This window comes from Polyodon spathula, chromosome 25 (genome assembly GCF_017654505.1).
Source record: "Polyodon spathula isolate WHYD16114869_AA chromosome 25, ASM1765450v1, whole genome shotgun sequence".
NCBI classification, from domain to species: domain Eukaryota; kingdom Metazoa; phylum Chordata; class Actinopteri; order Acipenseriformes; family Polyodontidae; genus Polyodon; species Polyodon spathula.
The window spans coordinates 22,765,289-22,782,024 of record NC_054558.1 but is presented as its reverse complement, the minus strand read 5'-3'; the positions used below and the strand labels follow the sequence as shown (position 1 = coordinate 22,782,024).

At 38.9% G+C, this 16,736-nt stretch overlaps 1 protein-coding gene across 1 annotated transcript; it reads right to left on the bottom strand.

Annotated features, from left to right (window-relative positions):
• Window positions 1-659: 659 nt before the first annotated feature.
• LOC121300123 (T-box transcription factor TBX1-like) lies at window positions 660-14,802 on the bottom strand. Its single transcript, XM_041228540.1, has 8 exons — window positions 14,214-14,802; window positions 12,386-12,719; window positions 7,239-7,340; window positions 5,938-6,109; window positions 5,028-5,183; window positions 2,495-2,562; window positions 1,918-2,018; window positions 660-1,467 (listed from the first exon to the last, which is right to left on the bottom strand). The coding sequence occupies exons 1-8, from the start codon at window positions 14,401-14,403 to the stop codon at window positions 1,085-1,087; spliced, it is 1,506 nt and encodes a 501-aa protein (XP_041084474.1). The 5' UTR covers window positions 14,404-14,802; the 3' UTR covers window positions 660-1,084.
• Window positions 14,803-16,736: the final 1,934 nt, after the last annotated feature.

Below are 16,736 nucleotides of genomic sequence, written 5' to 3'. Positions count from 1 at the left end.
CAGTAAATACACACTCGTAACAGTTTATAGAAGTTTTATAAAGATTTGTCACAAAACGACAATGCGATGCTGTTCTCTGAATGCCAAATGTTTCGGCCGCTTTGCAGGCCAGTGCACCCTGTCTGAAGCGGTGCATTGGAGAATTCGAGGCAGCCAGGTGCGGCAGGAGCATTCGGCATGGAAGCGAGACGGTGGGATAATACCCTAAACCTCATGGAAGCGAGGCGGTGGGATAATACCCTAAACCTCATGAGGGTTCAGCCAGGGCACGGGTGTTCTTTCCGCACGAGTGTTCTTTTTTTCCTTTGTTAAATCGCTATACAAATAAACCATGCCCACAGTTTGGGGGATTGAGCGGATGGAAATGTAACTAACGTTAACAGTTTCAAGGAAACCCTAATTTAGAATGCAATGTGAAATGAAATAGCTGCTCTGTGATTCAATAGAACATTGCATATTGCAGGCGGGGGGGCAGTGTGGTACAAGTCGCTTTCAATGCATCACGCTAGTGGTAGCCATCATTGTATAATGTCAGCGCTGAAGTTTAACACATCACTGCCAAACCCCCCTGTGAAGCTTTTCCTAGTATTAAGCTCTTTGATGTCCGGAATCCACACAAAAAAAAACAAAACAAAAAAAAAACAACAATAACAACAACACACGGTATGGCTTATTTTAAGCAGAAAAGTGCATCTGACAAAACAGAATAAAGAGAGATTCCAGTCTACGATTATCATCAAGCATCCCTCGCAGCGATTACTGTAGTCATCTCATGACAGCAATGTCCTTGCCCCTCCTCTCGACCATCTCGGTGAAAGGCTGCTAATGTCCCAGGTTTAAAGAACTCGATGGACGCCAGTCTTGGATCTTGGTATCGGGTCCACTGATAGTCCAGTCGGGCACCGCGTTTAGTTTTTAAGCGCACACTGCTGCTTTCTCATACCTAATAAATATGTATAGTTCACCGGGCAATCCATCTGCAGGGGCGTCACTTCCACAAAACACAACGATACTTTAACTTAAACCATGCATTCCAAGTGTATATTGTGTTGAGTTGTTGTATACTTCACTATGTATGTATATGTTATCGAGGACCGTAGTCATAACTCGCAGGCGCGCCAGCTGCCGAGTACATGTTTGCAGCTGCCGGGTTCATGTGAGGGTGATATCCGTGCCCTCTGATACCGGGTAGAGGGTAGGGCGATGGCCTTGTTTTGGCCCCCAGGTAATGTTCATAGGTGGCAGGGTACTTGTACGGGTGATGGTGAAGGCTATCCGGTGCCTGGTGCGCGTCCAGCCGCAGATCATGTGGTGGACTGGGTCTCCCTGTGCTGAGAGGCACGGTGTGTAGTCCGCCGGGAACCGGGAGACCCGGACTCAGGACGCGGGACATGAGCTGGTGAGCTGGGTCTCCGTGGATCGGTGTGCCACTCGGGTCTCTCTCATAATCTCGCCTGTTATCTCCATCTGGGTTGAACGAATAGAAAACATTTAGAGACACTGGATGAACTGGAGCCAGTCTGTTTTTTTTGTTTTTTTATTAATTTTTTTTTTTTTTTTTAGAGTTGTATGGGTCTCTTTGTTGTAAATGAATCAGCGGTTTTTAGGGTTGGTTTCACTTGTTCATAGAAAACCCATTCTGTAGAGAAATCAGTCAAAATGGACCAGGGATATTTATTTCCAGAATAAGCGTGTGTTGCAGCACTTTACATAATATTAACATTAGCCCTTTTTGCATGAAATGTGTAATCATATCAATTGGGATTGGGATTAATGCGTTTTGTGTTCAGTGCAGCACTCAGAGATACTCAGTTTCACCGAATTTTCACTTCGTTTCCAAAACAAGCACAACAGGCTCCAGGGTGTACTGTACATAATTGAAGCTGTTCTAGAAATTACACAAGCCACAGTGATTACCCTTCTCTGTGCCATTCTGCTGAGCAGGCGAGGACACTGGATTTCTCGTCCTGGCAAAAGCGCTCATGATGGGCATCGATCCAGGTCTGTGATTCCTTGGCCTAAAACACGGGAATTAAACAAAACGGTTAATCACGCGAGACATTTTAATTTATCGTTCTCATACTGGAACCTAGAACGCACTGAAGTGGAGTTGACACGCACCCCAGCAGCTCGATTTATAAAGGACAATCATAACACCTGCATGAATTACCATGAGAACTGAAACAGTGTAATGCATGCAGCATTTACTATTCAATAAAATAATACAATTGCATTCAAATAATAATAATAATTCAATAAAACCGTTTAAGAAAGGGTTTCCGAGATAAATGAGCTGCTGTAAGATAATTGAATATATATATATATATATATATATATATATATATATATATATATATATATATATATATATATATATATATATATATATATATATCAGAAATGTGAATTTCCAAAATAGATATTTGAATGACTACGACTCATATTAGTCTGTGATGTATTGAGTTCCACGAGGATAGAAACGTGTTCCACTCACCAGTCCTCCGGGTCGCAATCTCTGAAACCCTTAGCAAAGGGGTTGCTGGCAATTTTCAGCTGTGTGATCTGCAACACGAAGACAATGACATTCTTTAGGGAAACGGTATTTGAAATACGACTGATGATTCACTTGCATTGTTATACGCACTGACAGCGCAGCTCTGTGGCGCATTAAAACAACGTTTGTACTGTAATAAACAGGTATTCAAAATGCTCTGACGAGAAGAGGCAGTGATAATCTAATGTATGTAAGGGTGAGCAAAGGCGGGTTAATACTGCACAGAAAACACGCACTACAGAGCGAGTCTCCACTGATCAGGTACATGAATCGATGAGCAGACATGCTCTGCTTTTCGGCACATCCGTGGATATAGATATGTGGTTGTGAATTTCCGGAATGAGTTGAAAAACAAACTTTAAGCCCTTCAATGACAGTTTGTGACTGAGGGGTGCAAACTGATAAAAGCCAGGAGGAGACCGAGAGAGAGAGAGGGAGAGAGAGGGAGAGAGGGAGAGACAGATGGAGCAGCTGTCCAGCACCATCACGAACACGCCAGCGTTAGAACAACACCAGGGGTTTATTAAAGGGGCAGCAACGCGTTTTCGGGTTCGCACTCTGAGGTGGCATATTACATTTTATTAATCCTTATTAACGCCTTATTACACGAAATACAGTACGCGGGGCTTCGGTCGTGCCAATTGAAATGTGCAGATAGTCTATAAATCCTTCCATTTCAAATATGATTTATTTTATAGCGAAGAAGCAAAATGCATTTTAAATTACACTGGACTATTATTGCTTGTTGAACAGAGTCAACATGAATAGGCAAAAAATGTGATTACATATCCCGACTATAGTTTATATTTACTAGAATAAGCTAAAGGAGTCTGTTAGAGCATAATGTGATTTAATCTATTACAATGTAGCCCCTAATATATTATATATATATATATATATATATATATATATATATATATATATATAAAATATATATAATATATATATATTATATATACACAAATTTTATTATGCTACATCTATCTATGATAGATAGATAGATAGATAGATAGATAGATAGATAGATTATTATTATTATTATTATTTATTATTATTATTATTATTATTATTATTTATCATCATCATGAACAACAAATAAAATAAAGGCATGAATTAAAAACTAACCCAAGGACACAATTGAGTAGGAAGTACCTTGTTTTGTTTATTTTATATTCCGTAACTTAATTTTTTGTTTTGGGTTCCCCCCGTGAGCCGTGTCCAGTTCACGGCAGTAATTAGCTGGGAGAGCAGTTTATAGCGGTGTGTTTGTCACCCTGGGCGTTTGGGGGTTTCAATGTGCTTCCAAGTGCATGCTCGCGGGATGGACTGGTGTGCAACGCCGCGGATCTGGAGCCGGGGTCTCGGGGCTATCAGATTTCTCGCGATGTTAAGAAATGGTTTAGCAGATGGTCGGTGGAGGGCATCTCCCAGACCCCCGCGGAGCCTCCAGCGCGCAGGCGCAGGACCTGTCACTGTGGGCATGGGTCAAGCCTTCAGAAACCAGGTCTCATGCTCAGCAAATACCTTTAAAGGACATAAACATTGGACTTCCTGAGGGTTAAATAAACCACATTTGGAAGTGCCAATCTATACTTTAAAAAACAGTAATATATATATATAGCTCAAAGAGCCAGCTGCCCAACGGTTCGATATGTTGTGCATGTCTTTCTCAAGGGAGCCTGTGTTTGAATCAAAACATTGGAGGTATTTATAGGTGTTTGACGGCATGACAACTACTTGTTATTTTTTATATTCAAATCCATGATTTATTCTTACATGATGTAATGGCGTTCTATATGTGACATCACTTTTACTTATATCTTTAAATCTATATTAACTCTAATTAACATTATTTTATATAAACTTATATTTATATTATATATATAAAGTTTTTTTCTTTAATCAATGGTCTTCTGAAGGTTTTTTTGACAGCCTGTATTCCCGATTGACATGCCTGCGTTACTTCTTTTTTCAAACGATTAATATAGTTTCCAACTTTGTTGCAACATAAAATTATTTTCGTTTGGGAGGCATAGTTACACAGCGCGCGCTTTTTATTTATTTATTTATTTTTTTTTTTTATCAAGACAGAAGATTTTCTTCCCTGCGGGGGACGCCCACACACACAAATGTTTTGAAAAATTTAAAAAATTTGGACCTCCAGGGGCCCGGTCCAAGGAATATGAACTTGTTATAGCGCTCATATATATATATATATATATATATATATATATATATATATATATATATATATATATATATATATATATATTATATATATTCTTGAAAAGAGTCAGTGTATATGTGTAACATCAGTCTGGGTTTGTCCTCGACGCAGCTTGTGGTTTCTGCATGGAGCTAATGCGTATTTAATAGTTTCCCCATCTTTCCCAGTCTTCCTTCATCACGAAGAGGGTTGTGATAAATGAAGTATTGGTAAAGCGAGTGTCTCGCTAATAGACTCCAGACCTACCCTGTGATTCTGATACGCTGTGACTGCAGTAAACCGGGTCTCCTCGAATACAAACGTCTTGTAATTTTCTTCTGCATACTTTTCGCTGTCCTTCCTGGGATCCACGTAAACTACGTGAAAGCGCGGCTGGTATCTGTGCATGGAGTTTAAAATGATCTGAAATAGAAATGCATACATATATGTAAAACAAAAGGGCTTAGAGAGTGATTACAAAATCTTACAGATAACACGAGAAAGCAAGGAAAGCAGTGACACATTGCAGTATTACAAGGAGAGGACAAAGTAACATTGGACCAAATACCAAATGAACATATATAGTCTACTAAGCTAGAAATAGGAAATATAGAATAATCTATCAAAACTCCCGATCAAATAAAGCGAATTTAGATTTAGATAGTGACGTGACTTTATATGTATATACACGTATTTAATGCATTACAGTGCTGCACATGTTCACAGTCTCTGCCTTATATGGAACCTCTTTTTAAACTTGTTTTATGGGCTGTTGGGTTGCTAGGTGAAATATAACTTAACATAGAAACCGTTATATTGGCACTTGAGTTGGTGAAAATGATGGATTAGCGGTCGCTTTCTTCCTGTTCCAAAGGTAACACAAACACACGGTATTTTTACAGCACGGGAGTGTCAAAAGATGTTTGTTTGTTCTCTGGTGTTTACGCGCACTTGAGCACGCATGCGCTTTCGCAATCGAAAAAGACACACGAGTTTGAAATGCTTGCCGAAATGTCTATGAGAACTGTGCACGTTGGGCTGTCTTGACAGAGCACTAGAGATGTTCTCTTTTAAATAAAAAAGCAATACGCTCATAAACGAAAGAGGCATAAAACCCAAAACAACCCGTTGTGAGATTGATAGCCTGCAGCACGTGCTCCACGGGGTGTTTACTCACGTGCCCATTGTCATCCAGTAAGTTGTTGGTCAGCTTGAGTTTGTCGAAGGAGACGATCTGTTTCATCCACTGCGCGCCCTTAGCCGGGGAGTCGGGGTGATAGTGGACCCGCCCGGGGGTCGCTGGGTCAGCTTTACCCGCTACGAGCCAAGAGGAACTGTGGAAAGCATAGCTGGAAAGAAAAGTTTAAAATGCCTTTTAATTTAAAATCATGACAGTCACCACCTGGCTCTGCTATAATTTTATATGAGATGGAATACATACTGAAGCTATATTCGACTACATAGCCGGACCTCTGTATCGACTGCATATTCCTTTTCATTTGTCGCTTTCGATCTATTTCTATTGACATATATTATCTATATTTGCAGATGGAAGTGGAGCTATTTTGTGAAGCTGGACGAGCTTGTTATTGAGGAATTGCAATTAGGAGCGTCGTTCACTAAGAGAGTTCAATGATAGATTATTAAACAAGTCTGCAACCTGGTTTCCTGAAGCCAGCCGTTAATTCCCGAATGAGACTAAAAGGGTCAGAAGTGGTAGAAACCCCTCATTTAAGATGATCATGTCGCTGACCTAGATCACTAAACCGCTGTGACCTGCAGATCGAGGCTGCGTCTTTAAACCACGCTGAACTTCACTGCAAAACGAACAGAGATCACATGCAAGGAATACTGTCAAATACAAACAGCACTTTATCCAAAAGCATCCCGAATGGTGTATTCTAAACACAAGCGGGTATAAAGTAGCAATTTACTGTTATTAATTCATTTAACAAAATCATCTTTTATATTCTTAAAGTTAAACATCGTTGTAAACTATTTTTTATAATCAACACAAAGTAATGCCACTGTTCATTCATTACGCATCCGGTACAGCAGAAGCCTCAGTAGAAACTCTCTAAAAACTGCGTGCCAAGCCAAGATATTTGAAGAAATCGTATGAAAACACAGGGAGTACTAGCGCTTAAAAACATTGCATAAACCCGGCGTTTAATCGGAGAGCGAGAGAGCGGCAGCAACCCTACACACTGTTCTTTGTCCTGCTATGTACTGCATACTGTTTGCGGTACTGTTATATAAAAAAAAAAACTCTTTATAAATGCAATAAATAAAATACCTAAATACAAAGCTGATTCCAAAGCCGAAATTAACATTGCGCTGCAGAGTGCTTAAAAAATACAATACGATAACAAACTGTTCAACGCAGCGTATACGTGGCCGCCTGGTTATGTTCTTATTTCCAAAGAAATGTGTGTGCAGTGCGGTGTGAATACATTCGGTATCAAGAGTCTAACTTACCGGTATCGTTTATCGTCAACTGGCAGGAAATCCATTAACAGCATATAATCGGACATGGAGTCCATTCCAAATATCTTCACTTGGAAAGTAGGGAACATTCTCCTGGAGAAAGCAAATAATTATTATTATTATTATTATTATTATTATTATTATTATTATTATTATTATTATTATTATTATTATTATTATTATGTACGTGTCGTCTCCACACTGAGAGGTGTTGAGTATAATATACGTCTACGTATAAAGGGTGATTTTATAAAATAAATTAATAACAATAAAATTGAAAGTTTGCTTTTTTTTTTTATTCCGGAAAAAAAAGAAAGAACATTTTTCTTAGAGGAAGGATTGTCATAAATAATTATACTAACAACATCAGTTTTATAATTGCAATGTCCAGAGTCTGGTCACATCAATAATACGAGGTTGGGCATCATTAACGCCGAATCAAGTTCATAGGCTGCTAATGGCACCACAGTATGCTCTGATTCGGTTTAGAGCACATGTTTTGTATTGTGTTGCTTGTATCTGTAATCGTCTTTCGTATTGGTTTCCAGGACCCCCTTGTAAATGAGGCCTCGGTCTCAATGGGTAAATCTCCTCGTGAAACAAACAAATAAACACAAGACAAAGGGGTACGAACTTAGCATGAAGTAACAAGCAGGTGTTAATCAAGAAATATAAAACCCGTCTTATAAACCCTTCAGGCTGCCTTTTTACCTTCCAGATAGTGTCCAGCCCACGGGTTTTAGGCTAGTGATAGGTATCTGACGGGTTCCTTTTGAGTAAGAATAGATCACCACCGTTGCATGCCGAAGATCCCATTACCTCTAGAACATTAAAAGTGCCTGTCCCTCAACGAAAAAAGATGCGTAAAAATCTAAAATAAAATGTCATCAGACAGCCCCCCCCCCCACACACTTTTTTTATTTATTAGAAAATGCTCCGTTTTGATACGCACAATGTGTACACCTGTAATTTTGTGATTGTGTGGTTTGATGAAGCGTTCCAGGACGCGGAGTGTTACAATATGTTTGTTTTGGGAAATTACACTTGAAGTATCTACAGTAAAGTGTGTTATTTGTTTTTTTAAATGCGTATTTACTGTCTCCGCTATACTAATGAGTAGAACATGTGTTTTGCATGACCACAAGGGAAAGTGAATTGGACGGTTTAGCATTACCTTCTATTCTTTTGGGGAGTTTTGGTCAGATAAGCTTAAAGTAGCAGTAAAGTGCATTCGTCTGTATCCCTGAATCATTTTACAATGACAAATGTAACTGGGACTGTCACTCTAACAATAGCAGGAGACACGCGTGGAACATTCAGAGCTTTAACCTGTACACAGAGTAGGCCTCCCTGCTGATCCGCATTTCTACATGAAGCAAACTCTAAGTTCAACGCGCAGTGTGCGGTAAAGAAAAGCAACGGTTCTCTCTGTACTGTACTGAACAATCATTCGGAACGAGAGACCCGCATATCCCGTGTACCCGGTAAAGAACGCTGAAAGCTTGGAAGCAAGAGGCGCATTTTCTTTAAGAAACTAAACCCGTAAAGACAAACGTGAACAACACCACTCTGCTCGGAAGCGTGTGTCCTTTGTGAACCCCTGTTTGGTTGGCGTGCTGGCAGCGCGTACAATACTTTCAAATTCACGAACTGCATCAAATGCCTTAAAAATAAAAAAAAAAACTTATCGATGTTCTTTATAACACGCTTTAGCATTGTAATTGGTAAAGATATTCTCTATTGAAAAAAAAAGAACATGCAGTGAATTTAATGAGTAACTGTAGCTACGGGTATATGTTTGATATGCTTAACAGATTCATTCATTCAGCACACAATGTCACTTCACAGAACACACACACACACGCTTACGACCAGTTTTCACCTGCAAACTCGACCCTATATCCCCAATTAATCTATATATTTGCAACTGGAAAATAACCGCATTTTTAACAAGGCTAAATAAATGTTGTCCTAAATAATTAGTAAATCTGTCAGAACAGGTGAGACACAATGTGTGTGTGTGTGCGTGTACGTGTGCGTGTGTGTGTGTGTGTGTGTGTGTGTGTGTGTGTATATATATATATATATTAGTGTTTGGAGAAAAGGCGGCTAGGAAAAACAATAATGGCAGAAGCCTTTCGAGCAAGGTTCTCTAAATGCAACACATTTCAAATCTTCAGAAAATACATTGCAAATTAAAGCAACGGGATTGCTTCATAGATTGTTAAAAACTTAAAAAGCTTTATTATTATTATTATTATTATTATTATTATTATTATTATTATTATTATTATTATTATTATTAATAATAATAATAATAATAATAATAATAATAATAATAATAATAATAATAATAATAGTGAGTTAACAGAATGTGTGAATTGTAGATTCACTGATTATTTCAATACTGTACATTTTCAATGCTTTTATTCTTTGGATCTACAGTAATGACTAAGATAAATGAGATGCCACGGATGATGTATTCGTGTCCCATCTAGTTCATTATGTAGGGGCAATGGAAAGGATCGAATAATAACATAGTTCGCTTACAAACCGCGAAGTCAATGACGTATAGTTCTGCAATGGTATTCGGAACACGTCCAGTATGCTTTCAGTACAGCGAGGCTGCACGCTTGTTATAGGCATGCAAATATGTATTAGTTACATAAAAATGTGGCACTTTCTCAGTCATACTGGTCAGTGCGGTTCATTATCGAGATAATTCCTCTATGAAACCAGGATAAACTGAAGATCTATTGTTTTATATATATGAATATTACTTGGTTTATTGTCTGCTGTTCTGTTGTTTTCAGAACCATACATTTTCGGTTGACAAACATGTAATAATACGCTGCAATACAGATTAACTCGATTACAACGTCTTGACTGTATCTAAGATACCAAGACTCTTGTGACTGCTGCTGCTCCTGTTTTTAACGACTGGGGACCTTGTCTAGGTCAGTTCGAATCAGATTGAGCATTATTAGATTGAACACCATCAACCCCCTTTCTGCTGTTTCTCTGTCTTCAATTCAAGACTTATTTGGGTAAATATTCAATTTTCACCTGTTGTGTGCGTGCTTGCATGCGTGTGTGTGTGTGTGTGTGCGTGTGTGTGCGTGTGTGCGTGTGTGCGTGTGTGCGTGTGCGTGTTTGTAAATACATTCCCAAAGTGTTTCTGTCTGTCTTGTCGTTTAATCTAGAAGAATATGTGTGAACAGGCCCTGTGAGCTGCATACTAAGGACCAGGGAATGAACAATCGGAACTGTGGGTCAGACCCTGAGCAAAGCAATGCAGAAGGAGATCTGTTATTACAAGCTGCAGGGAGTCGCGCTTCATCCTCTCTCTTTTTAAAAAGAAATCAAAAGACTAACTCCTCGCAGCAAAACAGGAGGGTCATAAGAGAGGAACGTGGTTATTAAGGACATGGGAGATCGCGTCAGGAAACCTGCATTAACTACACATTACAGAAACAAATATCCAGGTCAGTCGTATAGAACTGCGTTACATTAAAAACGAGTGATCTCTCTGCCCGGCGGGATACAGATTTATCCTAATCCATAAACTGACAACTGTGAAACTCTGCAGAGCGGATTATTACTGTGACCGGGATAGGGTTTAGACGTGTGATCCTCCATTTATTCTCTGATTATAATTACAACAACCCTTTATTGGAAATAGAATAATACATACATAAAAAAACTCGTGTTGAAAATCTTATCGTGAAAAACAGCACACTGCATTTTGGACGAATTCACAACGCCCAGGTCCTGCAATAGGTTTTTCTTTGCACGCTCAAACTTATATTTACAGAGAGGGGTGACTGGTTACTTTTGGTTTAACTGATTAAAGCTGCTTGTGTAAACGTCTAGTCTTACAGAAAATAGCAAGTAATTTTCATGTGCTTTATTTTCCATCCAGGCCTTCAGAAACGTGAGACAATAAGCAGGGCTCCTATAAGAATAACAGCGATTTAGACTTTATAATGCACTGAGTAAGCCCCATATATATATAAAACTGTACTAAAAGCATAGACGATTAAATTGACCCCTCTGCATTCTATGCGTTTAATTCCAAGTTATAAACGTGTGAAGAACAAAATAAATATTAATACAACATAATTGCTTCGTTGACTTTTCAGAAATGTAACTTAGGTAGCTTGGATATCAGTTACAACTAAAAACAACAATGACTGAAAAATAAAAACAAACAAACGGCACGGACTATTTCAGTTTCTGGTCATATTAAGGGACAGGTAATTGTGACAGGGATTTGTAACGCCATATTCCCAGAACTATTAATCATTCGTTCAAAGTAAATTACATCCAAGTCTAATAATCTTAGAGGACTGTAGATGTATTTTTCTAATAAAACAGTGTCTTGCTTTGAAGCCTGTTTGTGTAAATTACTGTTTTATGTTATGATATTGTTTTAGTTTTTCCATAAAACAGATGGCCGATTCTATTAAAAAATATACGCTGTAAATCCAAAGAAAGTGTGACGCGTTTAGTAGTCTCTGAATGACGTGCGTGTAAAACAGAAACGTCCTGTTCCTAACGCTGCGGTGAACAGGCGTTTGGAACTGTAAATCATTGCTAAACGTTATGTGTTTAATCTGTGCCGTTGCTGTAGATTTTAAACACCATCCCTGTTATAAAAGCGTACAAAAGTGACGAACGATAAACATGCTATCGATGACAAATTTAGTTTTCATTTTCTAACCTATAATAATATATATATATATATATATATATATATATATATATATATATATATATATATATATATATATATATATATATATATAGCGCATTAATTACAAGGCTAGTCTAATACACTTTACGAAGCGCCGGGTAACAATGGTGCATTTTCCAGGTTGTTTGTGGGGTATAGGAGTTGAAGCAGGAAGACGCACAGTAATAGCTGGTATTAGTAGATCATATGTAATCGCTTTGCATAGAGTTTAAGATCCTATTACCCCAGTTGTGATGCAGACATTGCGTTTGACAAGCCGTCTTCTCAAATCAAAAAGAAAGACACTACACGCATTACGGCGCCTCTTTAAAAAACAAAAGAAAAAAGAAAAACACACAATACAAAAAACGTAGAAGGAACTTCCAAAAATTGTCTTCCTTACCTTCCAGCTTTAGTGACAATCATCTCAGTCCCCAGTTGGTTAAACTCATCCCAGAGAGCCTTCATCTCAAGCTGCACGTTAATGTTCGCCACTTTGGGGTTCTTCTTCGCCGGTGGTTTGCTGTTCGGGGTCGAGTTGGAGGTCGAGGAAGCGCAGTTGGAGGTCCCGGTGTCGGGCTGCGGAGCCGGATTGGAGCCCGAGTAGCTGTAGCTGTGTTGTGCGGCGGAGCAGGGCTCGTAGTGCGGCTCATGCTGGCTGTAGGGGTCTCCCGGGGAAGGCGAGAGGTGGTAACTCCCAGGCGCATTCAGGCTGCTCAAGCTGTTCGTTGTGAAGGCTGCAACATCGCAAAAATGGGACAGCTGGGTCAGCCACGGACTGGATATTGCTGAAATCATTCCAAAAACTGGGGTTATTATTATTTGTTTCTCCTGGTATAAAGGTTATTTTTAATACAAAAAAGAAATGTTCAAAAACCAAAGCTCCTTTTAGTATTTTCTTTAATATTTACTACCAGTTCTTTCCAGTCATCTCCTTGATTGTAATCCCTTTGCTGACTCGCAGGTTTCAGTTTAACACTGCCACACAACCAACTTTAGCTGTGTATAGGCTATAGAGCTATTGTGCCAGCGAGACGCTACAGTCCAGAAAAAAAACCCTAGATAAAATGCATGATTCCTCTTGGTTAGATAATGTCTGGGATTAGCAGAACGCAGAGCTAAACCTCGCGTTGCTGTTCCCGTGTGCTCTTCCCTTGAACAGCGTTCTTAAGTTTGTGAGGTGGAGTGTTCTGAGCGACGCGCTCCTGCTGTGTGCAACACTACAGTCCGGACTCGCTCTTATCTCTCCGAGAGGGCCCCCCCCCCCCTTCACGAAAGAACCGGTTCTTATTTCTTTTGAGATAAGGAGCTGCAGGTAATGTGCCTTTCCTCGCCTTGGGACCAATCTGATTGACACAAAAGTGCACCCCTTTTAATAGGCTTTCCGGCACCCATGCACTGCGCGACAAGGGCATCGCCCACAATGGAACCCAGGAAACAATGGGAATGGAGGCTGGCACGAGAGGCTGCCCCTCGCTAAGGTAAACAAACACCTCTTCAGCACGAGCAAATAGGCTCTGGAGCGACAGAAATCTATATAGAAGCGCAAAGGAATCGAGGAGCATGGCTCGCATCATATCATTAATATCTGCTGCATGGGCCACTTCTTTTTTTACACTATCTCTTCATTTTGCACTATATCTTCCATGCGCACCATTTGCTCTGTAGGCTACCGCCGATTTAACCCCTTTTTTATATATAATATATATATATATATATATATATATATATATATATATATATATATATATATATATATATATATATATATATATAATAAACAAAAATACCTGACGTTCCTCAATCACTAACACACGTACTGGGAACAAAAATAAAATCTTCATCATTCTGTCATGCATGATCGAGATATTTACAGTCTGAAAGCAATATCTTTTCAATGTCTTGATTAGTTATAACCCATGCTTGTTTGTTTTTTTTTATTTTGTTTTACATATTAATGTTTTGTTACTTGGTTGTGTTTTTAAACAACTTACCTTAACAGTTAATGAACTTTGTCTTTATAGAAATACTAGGCACTTCATACAGGTAGGATTTAATAACCCAGATATGTTTTTGCAAGACTTATATATATATATATAAACCTGCAATCAACTTGCACTCTGCACATGTCCTCTGTTGCACAGCAGGCATAATGCAATTGCAATTATAACAAGCTGTGCTGCTATTACAAGTGATCCCTTTAATATTTCTGTTAGAGAGCGGAGTCTTACCTTCCATCTCCCTGGTGACGGTACTGTAATGCATTCTAGAAGAGCGGTAGCTGCACTGGTGCTGGGAATGCTGCTTCAGGCCACTGCTAGGCTCCTCAAACGCTGGGTTTCTTGCTTCCACCTCCGCTGAAATCAAAGAGACAATACTGAAAGCATTTGCTTTGGGAGAGAGCGGACTACAGTCGTCCATAAGGGAGGTGCTTTTGCCGTGAAAATGTGTCTCCCTGGTGCCTTAGAACGATATCCCCCGTGAAGATCCAAAACAGCGGGAAAAAAACAAACAAACACCAGTAAGACTGATAAGTTTCGACGCGCTTCTAACGTCGTTGGAGAGGGGCCTTTGGGCGATTGCTGTGTCCTCCAGTCTTTTCAAAACAACAAGTTATTTCCACAGAGAAGACAGAACGAATCTGTCAACGCGGTCCAGCTGCTGCTCGCCTTTATTCGGAATTCACACCGATATTCAGAAACGCAATGTTGACTTTACCTTCCTGTATTTTAATAACGCTTATCCAAAAAAAAAAACCAAACCAAAAGCATAAAACGTTCCTTTAAAAGCAAACTCCCCCCATTCCAGTGGCAAGGTGATGTCATAAATAGTTTGAAAGTCTGCCTTTAAGGAGTGAAGCTACCGCTGAGAATATGTCAAAAGCGAGACTCCACGCCTCCTGTACACCAGAAAAAAACTGTGCGTGCTTTCCACGGGATGTTTTATTTTAATAGAAACCTGTCAATCAAAGTGCCGAATTCGAATTCGCTGCGAAAAAAAAAAATCTTAACGTCATTGTGGACGTCCTGCAAATTAATTACGACTGTATTTCTGTTATATATATATATATATATATATATATATATATATATATATATATATATATATATATATATATATATATAGGTCGATATGTTGGTTTGTGGAAATATGACAATGAAAAGGGACTAAATTAAGCACTTGAAATAGAAAGACAAATCCTCCAAACTCATGGTAATTACATTGGCGCTGTATTTATCCGGACCGCGCAATGTATAAACGTTTACAAGTGTTCAGTTTCTGAATTGTAACGTTATTTCTAAGAATATGCAACAGTCAACACACCACGCTGGACATGTCTCTAACTTGTGTAAACCCAAACGCAGATAAATGCGCGCAAGGTTATAATCTGTTAAACCACGCCAGCTGATTTAGTTTAATAGCCAGGTCATGAAGGAGCAGCACCCTACGCGTACCAGGTTCAATTTGATGGCGCTCAGTCTTGAAGATCTACTAATAATATATATGGACTTGTATCCCTTCTCTCACCGTTTCACAATCCTGCCTGCTTATCAGCTTAGCGAGGTTCACAATTAATTCATAAGAACAACTGATATAACAGGGCATTATCCAATTTACACTGAAGCGATGCAATAACACTCGCAGGCAGTTGGATCCCTGTTAATAGAATAACTTTGTTAGTGATGCCGCTGTTTTCTTTCCTGCTTAGCTGCCCTTTGATTATTTATTCTAGGAGCATGCCTCTCAGGATCCTGCAGACCTGTATCGAACTGTTTAGAAAGTATACCGCCTTGTATCCGCCTTGCTTCGCTATTACTGATGTATCCCGTGTGTCTGCTTTATCCACAGGACCAATGCAAATTAGAGTAGAAAGCATAGGCAAAGACACATACTGCTCACGTAATGGAGAGATTAGTTAAACCGAGTGGAAATGCAAGCTGAGTCTTTGCGAAGATAACAGAAACAAACATAACGATTCGTTTAATACAACTAAGAAAAAGAAAACCACATACAAAATACATTTGTTTTTAAATATTCAGTGCTGCCTGTATTTTATTCCTATTTTATTTTGCTACATCTGTGTAACGACCAAACTTGAAATCTAAGTGTTCGTGTAAATAAGTCGATAGAATATTATTTTTTTGTAGTTTTTTTGTTGCTTGTTTCGATTCAAATGTCAGCAACAATAGTTATATTTCCAATAAGTTATAAAAACGGGATATCGTATACGCATATGGACAGTGCAGTCCGATCACGTAGTTTTATAGAAATATGTGATCGATTGATGTATTTTTTAAAACGAATATGAGATTGGGAGTTACTATGACAACAGCAGCTGCAAATCCAGAATCCTCAATTGAGAGAAAAATCAATACACAAATAAAAATAACTTTATCTTGGACCCTATTGTTCGGTATTAGCTAACAGCAGATGTAATCTTATTAACAATCCCCTGGAATACACACGGTTTGACTGAGTAGTGACCTGCGAGGTTTAATGGATCACAGAAAGAGGAGCGTATTGTTTATATAAAATGATATATTTTATAAAAGATTTGCACAGCAACGGCGGTGTAGCTACAGCGTGATCTAGAGGCCCTTTTAAGTCGTTTATTGTGTGTGTGTGTGTGTGTGTGTGTGTGTGTGTGTGTGTGTGTGTGTGTGTGTGTGTGTGTGTGTGTGTTAATAAAAACAAATCAAAAATCGGCTTTAAATAAAAGCATGATTTGATGCATGTTTTATCTGTGATATGTA

Bases quoted from the DNA above. Each gene is read 5' to 3' on its own strand.
- LOC121300123 (XM_041228540.1), bottom strand. From the start codon at position 14,403: ATGGACGACTGTAGTCCGCTCTCTCCCAAAGCAAATGCTTTCAGTATT. The intron at 12,720-14,213 runs GTAAGACTCCGC...GCGATGTTGCAG, and splicing joins CGTCACCAGGGAGATGGAAG to CCTTCACAACGAACAGCTTG. The intron at 1,468-1,917 runs GTAATCACTGTG...CGTTCAACCCAG, and splicing joins GCAGAATGGCACAGAGAAGG to ATGGAGATAACAGGCGAGAT.